An 18,583-nucleotide genomic window follows, 5' to 3' on the forward strand; every position below is an offset into this window, starting at 1 on the left:
CCAGTAACTATGCTGTAAAGTCTTTTTTTTTCACTCTGTGCAGTATAACAAATATAAAAGCTGGGTGTGTTGCTGGGCAAGTTGGTTTGACATCCTGAACATGCAGCGCTGACAGACGAGGGACGAAGCAGAGACGACAGTCACAGGGCGCAGTGTCTCAGCGCCCTGTGTGTCTTGTCTCTCCTTCGTCCCTCGTCTGTCAGCGCTGCATGTTCAGGAGGTATAAAAGGTTTGTTAAAAAAAAGTGCTCTGTCATTGTGTTGTGTCATTAAGAATTGCTGTCTTAGTTCTTAAGCCTATGTAGGCAGACCTGTACTGTCCTTCCCATGAAGCCAGAAATTGTGCAAGTTCATTCTTCAATGCAATGGCTGTTGACTGGGTTCGAGTAGGTCTATAAATTCGTAGACAGTAATCAGTTTTTCGTGAGCGTAGATGTCGTGATCATCTGTGTGCAGATTTATCAGTCAAGAATGTTTGCTTTGGAACTCACTTCTTTCTAAGTTCGCCCCACTCAGTGTGCATATTCTGGAAAAGCTGTTTTACGAGATTGTATTCCATATTGACCGTCTCATGCACATAACGCCACATGAGCTGGTGCACATGTAATCTTTTGTCTTCGTGGATGTAATGTGGTTTTCGTATGTAGGCTTGCGCTACGGAGACCACAAACCTGGTGTACCTTCTGGACAGAACTCACCAGGTTAGAATCTGCAGTTTTTCTGCATGACCTCTTTCGTGGAGGTTGCCTTTCAACAATCAGCATAAAGGATATGGAAGCTTTAGTTTACTAAGCTCTGCTTAGTGACGATAATTGTGTACAATATTCTGGAAAGTTTCCTTTGAAATATCAACTTTTGACCGAACTATCACCCCTTTGAGTTCTGTTGAATGAAGTAAAAACCTGTGCAGGGTTTGACGTCTTGGCTCTCCCTTAGACACTGTCTGAGGAGCAAATAAAGCAAAAAATGGTGATGTCCTTTGTGCTAAGCATAGCTAATTGCCATTCGTATAGTTAAGCACACCTGGGTGGACTTTGGACAGTGTTTGTCGTGTCGGGACGTTGCCCCAAGCCTTCCCCTGTGGTTTGCGTTCCTGCGATGCAGCCTCCCACAGCCGATCTCAAGGAGGAGAGCCCAGTGTGACTCTCCCTGGTTAGTTACCTTTACTAACAAGAGAGGGCGCCTGCATTGCACCGACTTGAGTGCCACAGATTGCGTGACTGCTGCGCACAGGCGGGAGAGCACTCTCTCTTGGGCTAGGCAGTGTGTCGCGTATGGTCGCTTCAATGCGGCGCTCCACTTTCCACTATTGCAGGGAGGCCTTGTGGTGGGAACATTCTCCTGCCAGCTCATCCCGTCTTGTTTCAGAGTTTCCCCCTTGCCCTGGCATGGCCGTTTGCTTGTAACTGTGCTGCTCAGTTGGAAGTCCTTGACTCCTTAGTGCACCTTGCTAGCTGTCGTTATTGCTGTAGCAATAAATGCCTTGTTATTTGAGCCAAAGTGTCATACCTTTGTTCCTTCAGAGCAAGGCCCGCTGTGTTCGGCGTGCGCTCAGTAGCATACACAATCACAGGATTGGATCCGGATCAGGGATTGGAGTACTGTGTCAGCCAGAGTTAAGCAGGGAGAACATATTATTACTCCTTATTAAAAGCCCCATACGTGGTGTCAGTAATGCCAGTGCAAGGGCCAATGTCGGTGACTGTCATTGATGATATTTCTTGCCTGCTAAATGTTTTCTTGAGCTGCGTGCAGAATTCACTATAGGGACATCTTGTTTCAGTCCTGAATTGTCCTTAAGGCCTATCTGTTAAATAAAACTTTTTATGAACATCTACACCTGTTGATGAGTGTGTCCTCTGCATTCATTTTTTATCCTGAACTCCTTGCGAACTGTGCATGGTAGATTCTTGCATTTTGTTGAATGTACTTTGTTTTGAAATGCAGGTTCAGTCTTCACAGAGATGGGACGTGGCGCACCTCCTGTGCAAGATTCAACCAGTGAAAGGCACCCTGTGAGCCGCTGCATGGAATCTACTCTACCTGGCAGGGGTAACCACTGGGGTAAACCTGCAGAAAAGAAGTTGTATGAATGCACCCACTGCAGCAAGAAATTCAAAACGAAGTCCCATCTGGTGGAGCATCTCCGAGTCCATACCGGTGACCGCCCATACCATTGTAGCGACTGTGGAAAAAACTTTGCGCTAAATTCCACCCTAAGGCAACACCAGCGCACTCACACAGACGAGCGACCTTACCGTTGTGATCACTGTGGAAACAGCTTTACACAAAAGGCCCATCTGAAATCACACCAGCGTACCCACACTGGTGAACGTCCTTACCGTTGTGACCACTGTGGTAGCAGCTTTGCACAAAAGTTCACCCTAGAGCAACACCAGCGCATTCACACAGGCGACCGCCCATACCACTGTGACCACTGTGGTAGCAGCTTTTCACAAAGAACAAATCTGGGCGTACACCTGCGCACTCACACGGGTGAACGTCCTTACCGTTGCGACCACTGTGGTAGCAGCTTTACATTGAAGAGCAGCCTGGTGGCACACCTTCGTATCCACACGGGTGAAAAGCCGTTTCAGTGCCAACTGTGCCCCATGACTTTTGCGGTACGTTCAGGCCTTATGACTCACGTTAGATCCCATAGGGGTGAAAAACGCTACCAATGTGACTTGTGCCAAAAGAGATTCAGTGAGAGGAAAAATTTGACCTACCACAAGAAGGCTCTTCACAAAAAATAGCAGTGCTTCATGATGACCTTAGTCAATGTGTTTTGCTAGCTACCGTTTTGTATGCAAGCTTACGAGATACTAGCTGACTACCCTATTGAGGGTGTCGGTAGCTAACCTCATCATTAACTCCATCATGCAGTTTTCATCATTAACTCTAATGCGGTTTTCAGAAAACATTTGTTCCCTTAGGCAACACACAGACAGTCACTCAGTTTTTCCTGAACATGGAGAGTGAGCCCGCTATGCTCGTAAACCTGCATGAATGGAAATAAAATCATGGTAATGCGTGGATGGCATCACTTTTTGTTGGAGAGACACTTTCAAACGCTTTGTATCGAATACTTATTGCTGGTGCCAGTTGTCGGCCCGCCTCGGTGAAGAAATTTCGTGGAGTTAGAGTGCTCAAAATTTCCTTTAATATTTAGCCTGCGGGGGCTAATTTTTGTGACTAACAATATAAACTGACTCATTTATGTCACAACCTCTGTTCGCATGACAACAGAGGAAAACTTGACCTTATGTAAATTTTTGTGTGTCTATTCTTCAGTGTTTGTGGCAGGAATCTTAAGGGCGAGTAAGTGTCCAACCTCAAATGGAGGTGTCTTGCATTAGTGTGGTGGTTTTAAGAGTTCTCTGTAGTTTGTCTATGACCATTTCACATTGTGCTAGCTTCTTTGTTGTTTTGGTGTTACTTGAAAAAGCGTTCTTCATTTATATAAGGTGTTCTTGATAAGAGGCTGCAAAGGTCATGGCTGCTGAAATAAAAAATACTGTGTTTATGCCTACGAAAAACATTGTAATCTTGTAGTACGTTGTAAAGTTCATAATTTGCGTTAACTGTATGAAATTGCTTAGTGCACATGAGTATTATTTTGCACTTCCATTGCAAAATGTTGAATAGATTCTGGATCTTTGTAAAACTCACTGTAATGTAGATGACCAAAATGAGAAAAGTGCCCAGCAGTCTGCTAGATTTAGCTATCTGGCAAGCTAAAAAGATGACCGTATAAGTGTGGTAGACCATCGGGAATTTTTTTTTGTGTGTGTACTGCATGTCATTGTGTTCCTGCATTGTTCCATGTGTTCTTCGGTACATATCCTGTTGTAAATTAAACAGGGAACGAAAACTGTACAGCAGTGCTGAGTTTTCCTAATAAAACCGTGATCATTGCGATGAATAACGGACACTTGGAATGTGTCTTTGACGAATTGCTGCAATGCATCCGAGCGAAGATAAGTGGTACATTGTAACAAACTCCTATTTATAACATATGCAGCTGAAGTCGGCATCTACAGAGACTTCTTTATTTATTCTGTATGCAAGCTGCTGACCTAATCATGATTATACATCGCTTGCAAGGCAGCAAATTATGGTCTGCGTTCTTTGAGATATAATTAAACACCGGTGCTTGCCTTCAGTTTCTTGAATTAAGAAGAAACTGCGGTTGGCTGTGAGTACAGTTTTTGCAGATGTGAGCCAATTAAGCATCTGATCTGACAGGCTGCTTCACCTGCCAGACGAAGAATTGCAACCGGAATTCTGGCTCGGTGGCTGGGCGAGTTGCGCGTCTGTTTTGAAAGTTGCTGTAGCATTTTTGTCATGTTTTAGTGAGACATGTGATGGCTCTTCCTTTGCCTTTAGGAGGAAAGTGGTCTTTAAAAAAAAATTCTGCTAATAAAGTCATAATTATGGAATCTTTATGGAAGATGTATTTTTGTGTGCTGTTTCCAAATATGTAATTTAATTTTTTGTAAAACGTCCTTATGCACTTAATGTACATAAATTTTTTTTGCTGAGAGCTTTCAAGAAATTTTGCTGTAGAGAACTTGCTAGAATGCATGCTGTTGGATTGTCTTATTTATTTATTTATTTTATTTAACAAATACTGCCGGCCATAAGTGAGCCCTTGAAGGAGGGGCGAAAAGAATACGGCGTTGTGAATATGAATTCTTGACACCAAGCTTTACAAAAAGAGTAAAATTATTATTCTTCCTATCATAGGAGTTGAGTTACAAAGTTTTGATTTTGCCACTTTCTTCATAAACGGGAAGAGAAATATGTATTCCTGTTTCTGAAGTGTGTACTTCAAAACCCGGTAATTCAACTTCTATGACAGGCAGGACGATAATTGTATCCTTATTGCATAGCTTGATGTCAAGAGAAACCTATGGCCTGCCCGCATTCTGGCAGTTTCTATAAAACACACGGCAAAATGTTACATAAAATATTGCAATAAGTAATGGGATATTTTATATAACATACTTCAGAAGGACTTGTACATAATATTATATGAACGCTTTGCATCAGCGTGCAAAAGTACATGTTCCCTGAAGATTTTATAATTGTGACTTCATTTATAAAATTTTTTTCTAAGACTGCATTTCTCTTCATTTTAGCAAGAAAATTAAAATGCATCTTCGAGGAACCACACAACTTGCCCATCTACCGAGCCAAGCCTTCGGTTGCTTCACCGACCGGCAGTGGGGAGCAGCCTATTCTTATGGCTGCTCGGACAGCCCTTATGGAGATTGTATACGCGAGTGGCACCACCCAGTGGGCAAAAACTCCCTTGGATGTCCTGTGGACGTTTTAGATGTCCACGGGACGTCCGAGGGAGCTTCGATGACCATTGGGCAGTTTGTCATCAGTTACAGAAAATCCAGGGTAGTGCCGATGTTTTAAATTGATTATTAAAGAACGCAGACCATAATGCTACCCAGTACGTGCTTCACATTACCACATATTAACACATTTTCAGAAAAAATAAACAGCAAATGAACACATTACATGAATCTTTAGGAAACCAAAAATACGAAGATTACGCAGCATCTTATGCTAATGGTTCAAAATCAGCATGGTACGTTGGAAGTGCTGTAGTACAGTCGGGGACTAAAGTCTCCGGACCACGTGTTCCTCAAACGAAGCTTACAGCTCTGCTATCAGAAAGCGGCTGGGAACAGCACTTCTGGTGATGAAAGAACAAAAATTTAACTTTTACCTCCACAAGTGTGGTCTCCAGCCGCGGACTAATAGCAGAGCTTTCGGCTTCGTTAGAGGAACACGTGGTCCGGAGACTTTTGTCCCCGACTGTACAAAACAATTGGGAAAGAACAATACGGCTATCTCAGAGTGCATCCATCTTTTCTTTTTCTGCAGTGTGTTACTCTGTGTCTGTGGCTGTAGAAAAAATAGTAAATGATAACATCGAGAACAGCATCATTTTTACTGATACTCTGAGCATACTCGCCTCACTCCACTATGCGAATGCAGTCACACCACTAGTCAGAGACATCTTACACAACGTAACAAGAGCCATTATATATACACTAGAAAATTTTGCTGTTCCTAGCGACATCGGAATCAGCGGTAATCAGAAAGTAGATCAATGTCCTGCACAAGCTTGCCACAAAGAAATCTAGAGTGAACATTCCCTACATGTGGTACCCAATAAACTCTATACACGATAAGCTTTGAACCACCATCATTGAAATAATTACGCTATGTAACATTTGTACAGCCCAAACTAGAGTATGCATGCACTATTTGAGACTCTAATCAATCTTTCTAATGCACTAGAAGCAATACAAAGCCACGCCACTTTGTTCATCTTCTCTGCTCACTACCATCATGAAAGTGTCACCAAACTAAAATGCAATGCTCATCTCACAGATTTAACTAACCGAGGTCATATCGCAAGACTATGTCTATATCACAAATTCTATTATTATCTTCTGCACAAGTCTTACCATGTTATCATCCCTGCCTACTACATCTACACCCACACAAACCTTGAAAATACCGCCTATCCTCCACCTGCCCGCACATCTACACATGTGTCTTCATTTTTTGTGAGCACTGCGAAAGACTGGAATGACTTTCCTGGCCACATCATGCCTCATACTGACCGATTGATCACTATTCAAGGCTTCAATTGAAGCAATGTTTTTGCACTGTAATCCACTCCCTTATGTAATACCCCTTGAAAGGCCTTTGAGATAGTAAGAATTAAATAAATAAAAATGTCTAAATGAAATATTGAAGTAAATCTTGAGGTACACCTAGTAAAACCTATTATAGCAGAATGGAGGTCATGGTCACTCCAAAAATGATTAGTTGAAGTCATTTATATGGATATACGTAGAACAAAATAGGTTTAAAGATCTTTCTAGCAAGTGCTCAAATAAATTAGGACCAACTGTGCTTTGACTGAAAAGTATGTCATTTTGATCAAGCAGAGAGAAAGAGCAAGGGTTACAACTGCAATGAGGGACTTAACTGGGTCATATGATTATTTGGGTGTCATAAAGGAATAAAAGCTGAAATAATTTGGTTATTATTAAGTTTTCAAGTTGAAAGCTCTTGAAGTTTAATTGTTATCAAAGTTACTTAATCAATCAGGAAAACTGTGTAAAGCCTATATTGAATCCCATTAAATATCAAGCCTGGAGGAATATACTACCGGATGAACCTGTGCTCACTGTAAAAAGGATGCAGACAACACAGTAAGTGCCAATAGCCCCTATAGAAGAATTTAAATACCCAGATTACAGTATAAATGTATCATAAATCAGTAACATCTTCAGAGCAATGCTTGCAAAGTTTCAAATCGGGTCATTTATTTAGCAGAACAAAATAAAAGGTACTGCACTCATTCTGCGTATACGCTGATGAAAAGGCATGAATGCCTGATTGTGTACCAGCACGTCTATGTAGCTCTTTCCTATAGTAGTCATTATTTAAAGTCATTTTATGTCGCCTTCACATATATTGGACGAACAAACTAGACAGTTTTATTCTGGCAGTCATAAGCATGCGAGTTGTGTGGAGAAGTGCTCACCATAAATCATATCAGACGTTCATGCGCAAAGCTGGACAAAGTGAGGAAAAAATATTTTCATCTGTTTTATTTTGAATATCTGCTGGTCTTTTCAAAAACCCTTGTTTGCTCTTTGGAGAAAGTGTGCTTGTGGAAATGTCTCGTTTTTATATATTTAAAAAAAGCAAGCTTATCAAACTATGAGATTTTATAAGCGTCCCAGAGGTTTCTCAAAAGCAAACAAATTCTATCCTTTGTTGGGCGCATGGTAGTCGTAGTCGCATACGCGCCATAAAACTCAACGCAAAGACAAGCACGTACGCGATATATCTTGTGGATCGATATATCTGCTTTTGAAATTTGCTCCCAGGAATTTTTTTTGTCAGAATCCGGCAGATAAATATAGAAGTCTCTGTATGTTGCGGAAAAGGGGACAGGGAGCTCCCATACCAAGGTAATACCTCCTCTACTCCACAACGAATGCGCCGAAATCCATAACAAGTGGCGGAGTAGAACGTTACCATCTACAGTCGCAATTAACTAAGTGTACCACCAAAGGGTCTCGTTGCATAGCGTCACCTTAATGCGTTTGCTGAAAATAAGCCCAGACAGGAGCTATATTTTAAAACTGCGCATGATCAGGTCCTTGTAAAAGGCGTTCACGATTGGCGTGACGTGCATTGTGGGTTGCGGCTTTGAGCTAGACGCGTTCTCGCTGGAGTGTAGTTTAGTACAGTGGAGAAGTATCTCCACATTAAAGTTCTACTCGCGCCGTTCGCAGTGGCGCTCAGTAAACCGTCGCACGTACAAGTGAAGCCGCGGATATAAAATTCGGATACAAAATTCAAGCATTGCGCTCCATCGGGTGCGATATCGAAACCAACAGTGTCGAAATTCGGTTTTGCTTTCGATTGCGTTGGAAGGGCACAACTGACAGCCGATTTTCAATCAGCTATACTTTGTGCACAAATCAAACTTTGCTTCGTCGTTAATACTTAATTGGGGTCGTCCACACGGTCCTGACAATGTTTTTTGTATACATATATTAAAACATGCCCACGCATATCATGAGAGAAGATGTATGCTGGAGCAAGCTGCATCGCGGGTGGCATCAATAATCGCGGGTGGCATCAATAATTCGTGTGTTGCCGGTTGTGACAGTACCTCCAGGATCCTCTAGCTGTTGCTTTACATAATTTGTGTGTTGTCGGTCTGTAAGGAGAATAAGACGGAAGGAGTGCGCTGACGTATCCTGGCGGGCTGCTGCTGTTTCTGTGCTTCTGGTGGTGGTTCCTGCTTGTTCATCATTGGTGAGGCCGTTCTGCGGTGGGTGGTTTTGGCCAAGGCTTCGGTTAAGACGCAGTTAATGTGAACCTGAGGACGCGTTGCGCTGAGAGATGTCTTTGACCTCCCCAGGTGGAGGGTTGGCCGCTTGGTTTGCTAGCTTGACAGCCCAAAGCCTTCCGCTCTCTGTCATTTTCTGAGGCGTTTGCTCAGTTGTTTCAATCGGTGTCACCATCAACATCCGTTCTGGCAGCAACGCCTGCATCTGTGCCACCTTGTGCAGCTAGCGCTAGCCGCTCGACATCACCTGCTGATGCTTCCCAGGTCTCACCTAACATCTCTGTTCTTAGCAGGGCATGTAGCCCCGACATCTGCACAACACATGTCGAAATGTCGTGTCCTACGCAGAAGCGTCGTGCTTCCTCATCATGATCTAAATCTGGTTCTCCCCAGATGAAAGCTAAAAAACGACCGCCTGAAGTTCCTCTGCCTCAATGAGGCGGCTTCCGCCTCTTCAATTGGTCAATAATCATGACAGGTAACAGTGTTACAATGGAATTGCCACTCCATACTCTCTTCTCTTAAAGATCTAGAACTACTTATTCAGAAACATGACCCTGGTATCGTACTTTTACTAGAAAGGTGGTTATCACCTTGTAAATCATTTTCAATGAGAGACTTTCGAGGTTTCAGATCAGATCGAAATACTGGTAGGGGAGGTGGATTGGTAACCATGCTATCTAAACATATATGTCATCGGGCATGTATCTGAGAAAATTCTTCTCCCTGACTGTGAGCTTTTAGTGATCAGAATTTCATTTCCGCAGTGTGCCGATATTACTGTTGCTAATGTCTATTTTCCTTCAGGTCTACACAGGACAGACTGTTTAGACAGCTTGGTGGCTGGCTAAAGCAGTGTAGTCATTGCAGATTTTAATTGCCACCATAGTGATTGGGGAAGTCGCACTGATTCCTGCGGCCAGCTTCTCTGGTCGTGGTTGTCTACAAATGCTATACACTGCTGCAATTCAAGACGAATAACTTTTATGCGAGGTGCTGCTCGCTCAGCCATTGACTTTACATTATCAGCAGGTAGGCTATAACTGATTGTTTGACAGAAGATTCAGGTACATCTAGTGACCACTTTCTTATATCTTTCACTATGTGGCTATCTCTGCTCAAAAATAGTTATGTAACCCATAAATATGTCAACCACAATATTTATAGAAGTTAGATGTCTGCCTCACTTGCTTCTATAGTCAGTGCTAGCCGGGATGACAGAGCTCAGCAGACGGTTTCATTTTTGGGAAGTGCAGTAGACCACTGAATATTCACTGTGTACGCAGCAGCCTCTAATACACAGCCGCCTCCCTGGTGGACTGAAGCATGTGAGATGGCCTATCATCGCTGAAAAGCAGCCTGGAAGAGAGGCTATCCTGCAACCAGAGTCCAGCTGATTGGTTAAATTACAAATTTTTTCTGCATCTTTGAGGAGGAGTGTAGCCAAAATTTAAAAACATATCTTCAAAATCCTTGTAATCGGAAGGCCATGTATAGATTCATGGAACGTAACAAGAGTTCTCCAGTTCCTCACCTCACTTCTTCAACAGTGTTATCACCACAAAAGGCTCAGGAAACCCTGGAGGGTATTCCTCAGGGACTGGCATTACATCTCCAGACGCAGAGAAATGTCCCATTGTGCACAGCCTCACCCTCTTCGGATTATACCGAGGTTGACGCATCAGAGCTCCTCAGTCCTGGCAATGTTGCATCCTGCAGCTCCAGGACAAGAAGATAGTGTCACTGTTGGTGTGATTAAAATTTTAGCCCAGGATTTTACAAGCAGATATTGTCAGGGCTTGATTGAAAAATGCATGGTTGCCAAGCATTTGGAAGATACCGAAAAATATTTTATTGATGAAATATGCAGGGAAAGGATACGTCTTAGGTAATATTTTGCCAATTGCGCTAACCTCAAATTTAGTCAAATTAATAGAAAGAATAGTGCATAGTCGTCTCACAAAACATGTTCAAGATGTTGATGGCCTTAGCTCAGTACAGATTGGCTTTCGTCACGGATGCTCTATATATTCTGCGCATGTGGATCTAGAGAGTAGAATCCGGCTCTCCATATGTAGAAGGGAAGTTTCAGCTTTGGTGACTTTTGATGTAGCAAAGGCCTATGATAGTGTAGAACATACTATTTTACTTAACAGACTCTTGCACTTACATCCTCCAACCTACATTTAGGCGTGGATATCTGAATTTCTGAAGGACAGATACCTTTACTGCACAGAGGGAACCCTATGTTCTAATACTTATTATCATTCAAGAGGAGTGCCGCAAGGTCCGGTGCGGTCACTGCTGCTTTTTAATATTTGGGTCCGTGACATCCCCATTCATCCTGATATAACAGTTTTTTTTTGCTTCGGCCAGGGATATTCATTCCCTTTACCAGATTCTCCAGGGATATTTCGATGCTCTTGAAGTTTGGCCGCACCGTATTAATTTATCCCTGAATGTTAACAAATGTGGCATACTGGTATTTCCTCCAGACATGCCTTTGCACATTTCATTAGTTCATCGCTCTAACCAGATTCCACAAGTGGAATCCATTAACTTTTTCCCTACCGCGTCCATTGAGCATCGTTAGCCCGCTAACGATGGTTTCATACTCCGATTTTAGAACCTTCTGCATTGATATTGACCACGCTGGAGATATAGCTTATACGCAATGAACCAAAGTTTTGTTTCCGTTGTAGTTTTCTTTTGTCTCGTGAGGGTGCACTTTCTAACGCGCTGCGAAGAAATGAAGACGCGGACCTGTGCTCATTGCCTTCCATGTTTCCCGCAGATGACGCCTTCGCCGCTAAACTTCGGAGCCTTCCGCGCTGCTTACAGGCACGATGCACATCTGGCTTGTAGCTGGAGAACTGAAGTTTTGTTTCCGATGTAGTTTTTTTTTTTTGCCCCTACAAAACGCCATTTTTTGAATGGCTCCGAAGATGCGGTACCATCAAAGTCGCAGCCTCCACATGCGCGCCACGCGCTCTATAACTTTGCAAATCTCAGGACTCTATTTGGTCTGCGAGTGATTCAGTTGAAAGACCCATGCAACGATGAGCCTGAAAATGTTGCAAGGCGCTGAAGATCATTCAGTTTTCACATCGGTGATGATGGAAACAAGCCTGCAACACAGGCGGCCACGCTCTGATGCACAACTATAGGGTTTCCAGTTATTGTTTTGTAGCATGAATACTATTCAAGATATAAATTATTTTTTTTTGCAGATAGTGACCAATAGAGCAACAAACATTTTGCATATTTCAGAAAATTTTTTGCGCTTTTTTCCTTTTAAATACAATCTTGTCTTTGTAAGTTTTGTTCCATTCTTTCCTAAAATCTCGTTTTTAGCAAATAAAATTTTTGGTTGCAACACGCAACTTGTTGTTGAAACTTGTATGAATAGAAAGCACCTTAATTCAGCTCTGTTTTTGGGTATTGCAATAAATATTGAATGCAGTAGTTTTTACAGAAAAAGAATTACTGAAACCTTCAGAAAATGGCCATTTTCCCCATATTACGGAAAGAGTTCAATATCTAGGTGTTACTTATCACCCAGCATTAGATTGGTGCCTTCATATAAAGAACAACGTGTTCAAAGGAGAATGCGCTCTAGGCCGGCTGACACGAATCGCCAATTAAAAGTTTGGGATGCGCCGTGACACATTATTGTTACTATACAAAGCCTATGTAAGACCTGTACTTGAACTTGGTTGGATTCTGTTTTCTGGCAGCGCAGAGTACAAGATGCAACCCTTAATCTTACTGGAAAGACGAGCTCTGCGTCTCTGCCTTGGTCTCCGATTTTCAGTTTCAAAAGCCCTACTTTATCTCGAAGCCAGTATCCTTGATCTAATTTCCCGCTTTAAAATACTCACGGTGCGAACTTTCCTCAGGTCGTTGGACCCGATGACTGATGTCAATACTTGTATTTTTGTGCCTCAGCCGGCGTTATTCTTTTGTCATCATTGGCCACATTATCAAATGCCACAAATTACCTTAACGCAGAACCTTTTTACACCGATTGGTGTTGACCTCAGTTTTTTGCAGTGGGTTGACGACACTCCGGCAGCAGTGGAATTCGATTTTGATCACATCTTCTCATCTGATGCGAAATACATGTCCACAAACATTTTAAACAGTATTCTTTCTCATCACATAGCGGAATACCCCCATCTTATGGTGCTTTCTACCGATGCCTCTGTCAGCTGCCAAAAAACTGCAGTTGGCATCTTTTCGCATGATTTGGCATGGAGCTATTCTTTTCACCTGCGAGATTATATTCCTATATTCTTTGCAGAATCCGTGGCTCTCAGAATGGCCCTGCACAAAATTCCATGTCATGTATCCCATGTTATCATCCTGGCTGATTGTTTGTTAGCTTTAGTGTTCCTTGAAAGTTCACAAAAAGATTTTTTGAGCCGTTTCCTGCGATTTCTAGTCCCGTCCACTTTAAAAGAGGACCGTTTTGTCTGGGTTAATGGCGATGCAGGCATTCATTCAAACGAGGTGGCTGATTACTTAACAAGGTCAGCTCTTGACGGTTCAGTGACACATCCCATCCTGAATTTCAGTCTGCTGGCAATTTCCAGGTTTCAGCGGTTCCAACACATATCAGTCAGGCTACGCGATTCCTTACTAAATAACACTGATTATCAGCACTTAGCATATAATTGCAACGTCCATACATGTAAAAGCAGGCTGTGTGATTTATCAATGTGTGGCTGTGGTTCATAATTCCAAGTTTAAGTTTACATCTATGCACATGAGGTGGTCACTGACAAACCTATGCGACTCATGCGGGGATGTTGAATCTGTCGACCATTTCCTTTTCTACTGTCCAAACGGGCACAAACAGCTTCTAGTTACGGCATATCAATAGGTTTTTTTTTTGTGTGCATTGAAGTAATTGCCATGACATGGAAGTATAAAATCCCTTTTCTGCATCCTATTACAGCTGCTTTTTAGGAATGACAAATGCCTGATGCCCTTCATTTCCTACAAATGGTCTACTTTAAAAAGCAGGACTACATCCCATAGCCATATTGAACAATGCCCGTGTCTTTTTTTTTGTATGCGTGCTCTTGTTTTGCAGCCATTGGAGGAGCACCAGTAGCCACAGGAAGAGCATTCCGAAGGAACTGCTGCCAACTTATGCAGACTCATAGCGCGATGCTCCTGTCCTGTAAAAAAATGTATTGAGGGACGTATCTTTGTACCACACACCAATAGCTCTCCCCTAGATAAATAGATAACTACTGGCATCCCCTTTGTATTAGCCGCTGTGGTGGCTCAGTGGCTATGGTGCTCTGCTGCTGGCCCGAAAGACGCGGGTTCGATCCCGGTCGTGGCGGCTGAATTTCTTTGGAGGAGAAATTCGAGTCCCGTGTACTGTGCGATGTCAGTGCACGTTAAAGAACCCCAGGTGGTCGAAATTTCCGGAGCCCTCCACTACGGCGTCTCTCATAGCCTTATTCGCTTTGGGACGTTAAACCCCATAAACCAAACCAAACCTTTGTATCAGGCCTGTAGAGAGTGCCACCTCGCCTAGTAAGTTAAAGTGGTGAATTGTTTATTCTACTGGCTCTTCCTTTTTTTAAGCTTTGATTAATCCTGGCCTGTCTATTAATTTTTTCTATTCAAGGCTATTATTTTAATCTCTGCTGTATTTCTGAGATTTCTGTGATGTGTTGTGCAATTTTTTCGTTCTGATGTTTCTTGAAGTCTGATGGCACATTAGCCAATGTGTTGTTTTGTGAGACTTCCTTGCAAGTTGCACATTGTCTCCTCTAGGGTCACAAATTGTCCTGCCTTTCTTAGTTGTGGTGATGCCTCTTCTTCTAGCCATCATTTTATTTATTTCATATCTGCTTTTTTGTTTTTTTTTTTACGTAACATTTTTGCTAGGAATTTTCAGATGAAAAGATTGCATAAAAATAAAGCAGGAGTCGTTTCTGCATTGGAGTTTGGCTATTCACCTTGAAATTGCAACTCAAGCATTCTTTTTCTGGTTTTTCTTTTTCTGGTATGGTCACACTTTTCGGCCACGCATGTGTGTGGCTACAGAGTTCCAAATTAAGGCTCACGAATGCATCTTATTCGTCTGACGCTCTTTGGATTAGGTTTGAACCCTGATGTTTTGAATTACATTTTTCAAGTTGCACGGGCCGCATTTTTAAGCGTAATGCAGATAAGTGCTAGTTTGCCTTTATGTCAAAATTAGATAGCTTATGTACATGTCCTGAATGTTATGCAAATCGTCGTGCTAATGGAAATTCTCAACAGCATGGAGTGACTCGGTCAAAGCTATCGGCTGATTACTGCACCCGCGTAAAACTAGCAATGGGGATGGGGCGAAATACCGTTTTCGTTGATTCCACGAAATCCTCTTCTTCGGTCACCCACAGACGTCTCCAAACTGCCTGGCCCTCAAGCGTTCTTAATAGTAGCACTGAATCATTCCTCTTCTCTGCTGTTATTAAACAAAGAGGCATAGAAATCTAAGCTTGCAGCGTTGTTGCAGAAACACAGATCATAATAATATGAGCCTGACCCAGACTCACCCACGACTCGGATCATGATCTGAATGTGGGTCTGGGTCCGACTCGCTCACCACTCAAGTAATCTTCTGAATATGAGCCCGAGTGAGTCTCCTCATGAGTCAGTCCACTGATCTAGGACTGCATTAAATGTATTGAGTACACAAAACATATAAACAATGCGGTGTTGGCCTTGGAGACTTCTCCTTAATCTACTGCGCGTTGTTTCAAACTGAAGGCATGAATGGTAGTATTAGTAGGACAGAGAGTAAATGCTTGAAGAAGAACCTTTGAATGCAGCCTACTACCATGAACACAGGCAGCACTTTACCTTCACTTATGTGCATGTGCAAAGTTAGGTGCACAAGAATCCATCGTTCTGTGCTAAGAGAACTTTCCAGACCAGCTGTGCTAAATGCATTTGAGAGAGTGAGATTGCATTTTAGCTGGTAGAGGACATCAGTTTAAAAAATTTGTACTCGAAGTTTACAGTAGATTGCCATTGCACTTATTTTTCCCTATCCATATCCTTTCTCATTTTTTACTTGCAGAAGGAAAACGGCAGAATGTGTAGTCAGGCGCGGATATTGTGCATTCTTAGTTCTTTGCCATTTGCACAAATGCAAACTGGCTCCGGTGCTTGCGGCATTTGTGTTTGTTTTATAGTGGCGCTCATTTGTTCTCCGTTACTTTGCAGGCCGTTGTCGATAAGCCAATGTGTGCAAGGTTCCAGAGGAAGAAACCTTCAGTACCACGCTTGCCAGCCTTCCCCGACTCCATTGCTTGATGCTCATAACCTGGAAAATTGCATGTGCAATGAACTCAGCGAATTGTGTCTATGTTCAAAGTGAGATAGAAGTGTTTTTAATTATTTTGCTTGAATTCTGAGGATTTAAATAATGAAAATGCGTGCCACTCTCAAAACAAATTTTTTTTAGTGAACGCGCTTTGTAAACGGTAAAATTCTTTCAGCGGGAGTTACATCAGGCTTGGAATGGAGAGGGAACAAGGGAGTAGCGAGTATAAAATAGGCACCAAGTTCGTTCTTCTTCTTAGCTCAAGGGTGGTGTAGCAGGACTCACTGGCGTGCAATGGTTGAACAGTATAAATTAAGCTCTGAATGGGATTCCCATTTCAGTTGTGGAACTAAAACAACACCAGACCATGTAGAGCAATGAGGTGAAGCCTGCAACGTGTGTTCCCTTGTGGTGGGCAATTAGTAGTAGCAGTAGAATCACATTATTTGGTCACTCAGAAGCTGAATGGCCTTGGGGTATTCTAGAGGACAGTGGGTCAGATTGGCATATTTTTTAGGGCAGTTATAACATTCCGGAGATGTTGCATATTTTTGTAAGAAAGTCTGTGCTGGTGACGGTAGGACATTGCATGTCCCTTCGTCAAGTAAATTCATGGCATGAATAATTGGAAGAAGAAAAAAGCATCTGGTGCTCACCTTTAATAAAGGAGGCCCATGGTTCCAAAGTATTATGCTCAATCAAAAACACAAATGAGAGAAAATGATGCCTTTATTTTTGGTAAAAAATGGGGTGAATCATACTTTATCCTGTTATTCAGCGTTGAAAGCAAGATCTCCTCTGAGGTGGGGGTCATTGCAAAAAACTTCATGTGACATCGCATGAAAGCACGAAGTTATGCTGGTACTTGTGTAATTGTTCTCTTATGTGCACGAATAGATTTTTTTTTTCACTTATGCAATATTCTTACATTTTGCAATAGAAGAAGAAACAAAGGGTGAAAACTGTGTGCATTTAAATCATTGGGCTTTTGGGCACCTGTGTTTGACACATCAATCTTTATCCTGAATCGTGTGCTGTATGACCTTGAATCTGCGAATGCTTGCTCACATAATTCGATGTAACTTCACCACCTCGCACTCCTGCTTTGTCTCCCGGTTGGGGCTTTGTGAAGACTGTAGCTCTGCAAAACCTGTGCTGTATCGTGTGGTGAATTTTACATTATACTGTATCTGCCGCTGTTTACTGGTTGATGGGCATCCTTTTGGCTTTGTGAAGAGTGCACTATGATTAGTGTACTCTTAGCATTAATGACTTTCTAAACTAAGTTCATTGCTGTGCTCATTTAGCCCGCATTCTGAGGTATTCCATTTCGTTTTGAGGTCTTTCTACGAGCATGTTACATTTAGTTGCGGGGAGCATACTATGACAATGTTTGTTTTAGTCTTCTAATAATACTGAATGTATATCTGCACATCTGGAATTCAGTATGCATGGATTTAATTTCATGCATGTCATTTCATTTCATTGACCTGGAAATTGTTTTATTTTAATGCAGAGCCATTTAAAAAATTGGCCTATGTTTTTGTTAAGCTGTGTGCTGTAGTGATGCTATACACTGTTGCACAAGTGTTGCACTGTTGCACATTGTTCATTTTTTCTTTGTGCCCGGCTGGTTCCTTTGCATCATAAAATGTCCGTAAAACGAGTATAGTGCTGCTGTGATTTCTGCTCAAAATATTGCAGTAACTGATCACAAGTCGCACCTTTACTCGCTGTTTCTCACTACGTTCACTCTGTCTGCAACGGTGGCCTAGGCGTTGGAGCGTGCATCTCGCATGTAGGATGTGCAGGGTTGGATTCCCTGTGCCACTGGGTACCCACCTGTGGTACAATGCGCATGCTTTTTCCCTGGCTTCTGCTGAATGGAGTGCCTGGAAATGGGTATTAGACCCACCCCCTTGCATTGACGAAAGTGCCTTGTCTGGAATGTTTGCTTTCAAGCTCTCTTGTTTTCACGCGCACCCTACTCAATTTACTTAACCTGGAAAAGCTGTTTTGCAAGGGTGTATTCCATATTCACTGTGTCGTACTGATAACACTACATCAGCTGTTGCACATGTAATCTTGTATCATAGTGGATGTAATCTGGTTTTCACATGCAGGCTTGCGCTTCGGGGACCACAATTATGCTGTACCTTCTGGACATAACTCACCAGGTTAGAATCTGCAGTTTTTCTCCATATATGCTTTCCTGAAGGTTGTCTTTCAAAGAGCAGGTTGTAGGATACGGAAGCTTTAGTTTACTGAACTATTGTGAATGGTGGTGATATTGGCCTTCGATATTCTGCAAAGTTGCATTTTATGATATGTGAACTA

At 42.4% G+C, this 18,583-nt stretch overlaps 1 protein-coding gene across 1 annotated transcript; it reads left to right on the plus strand.

The window, feature by feature from the left end:
* Nucleotides 1-242: 242 nt before the first annotated feature.
* LOC149329370 (uncharacterized) lies at nucleotides 243-4,220 on the plus strand. The gene is made up of 2 exons (XM_089560217.1): nucleotides 243-700; nucleotides 1,947-4,220. Exons 1-2 carry the CDS (start codon nucleotides 628-630, stop codon nucleotides 2,753-2,755), a joined length of 882 nt encoding a protein of 293 aa, XP_089416343.1. The 5' UTR covers nucleotides 243-627; the 3' UTR covers nucleotides 2,756-4,220.
* Nucleotides 4,221-18,583: the final 14,363 nt, after the last annotated feature.

This window comes from Amblyomma mixtum, chromosome 9, assembly GCF_055824585.1.
Source record: "Amblyomma mixtum isolate Tamu chromosome 9, ASM5582458v1, whole genome shotgun sequence".
Classification (NCBI taxonomy): Eukaryota; Metazoa; Arthropoda; class Arachnida; order Ixodida; family Ixodidae; genus Amblyomma; species Amblyomma mixtum.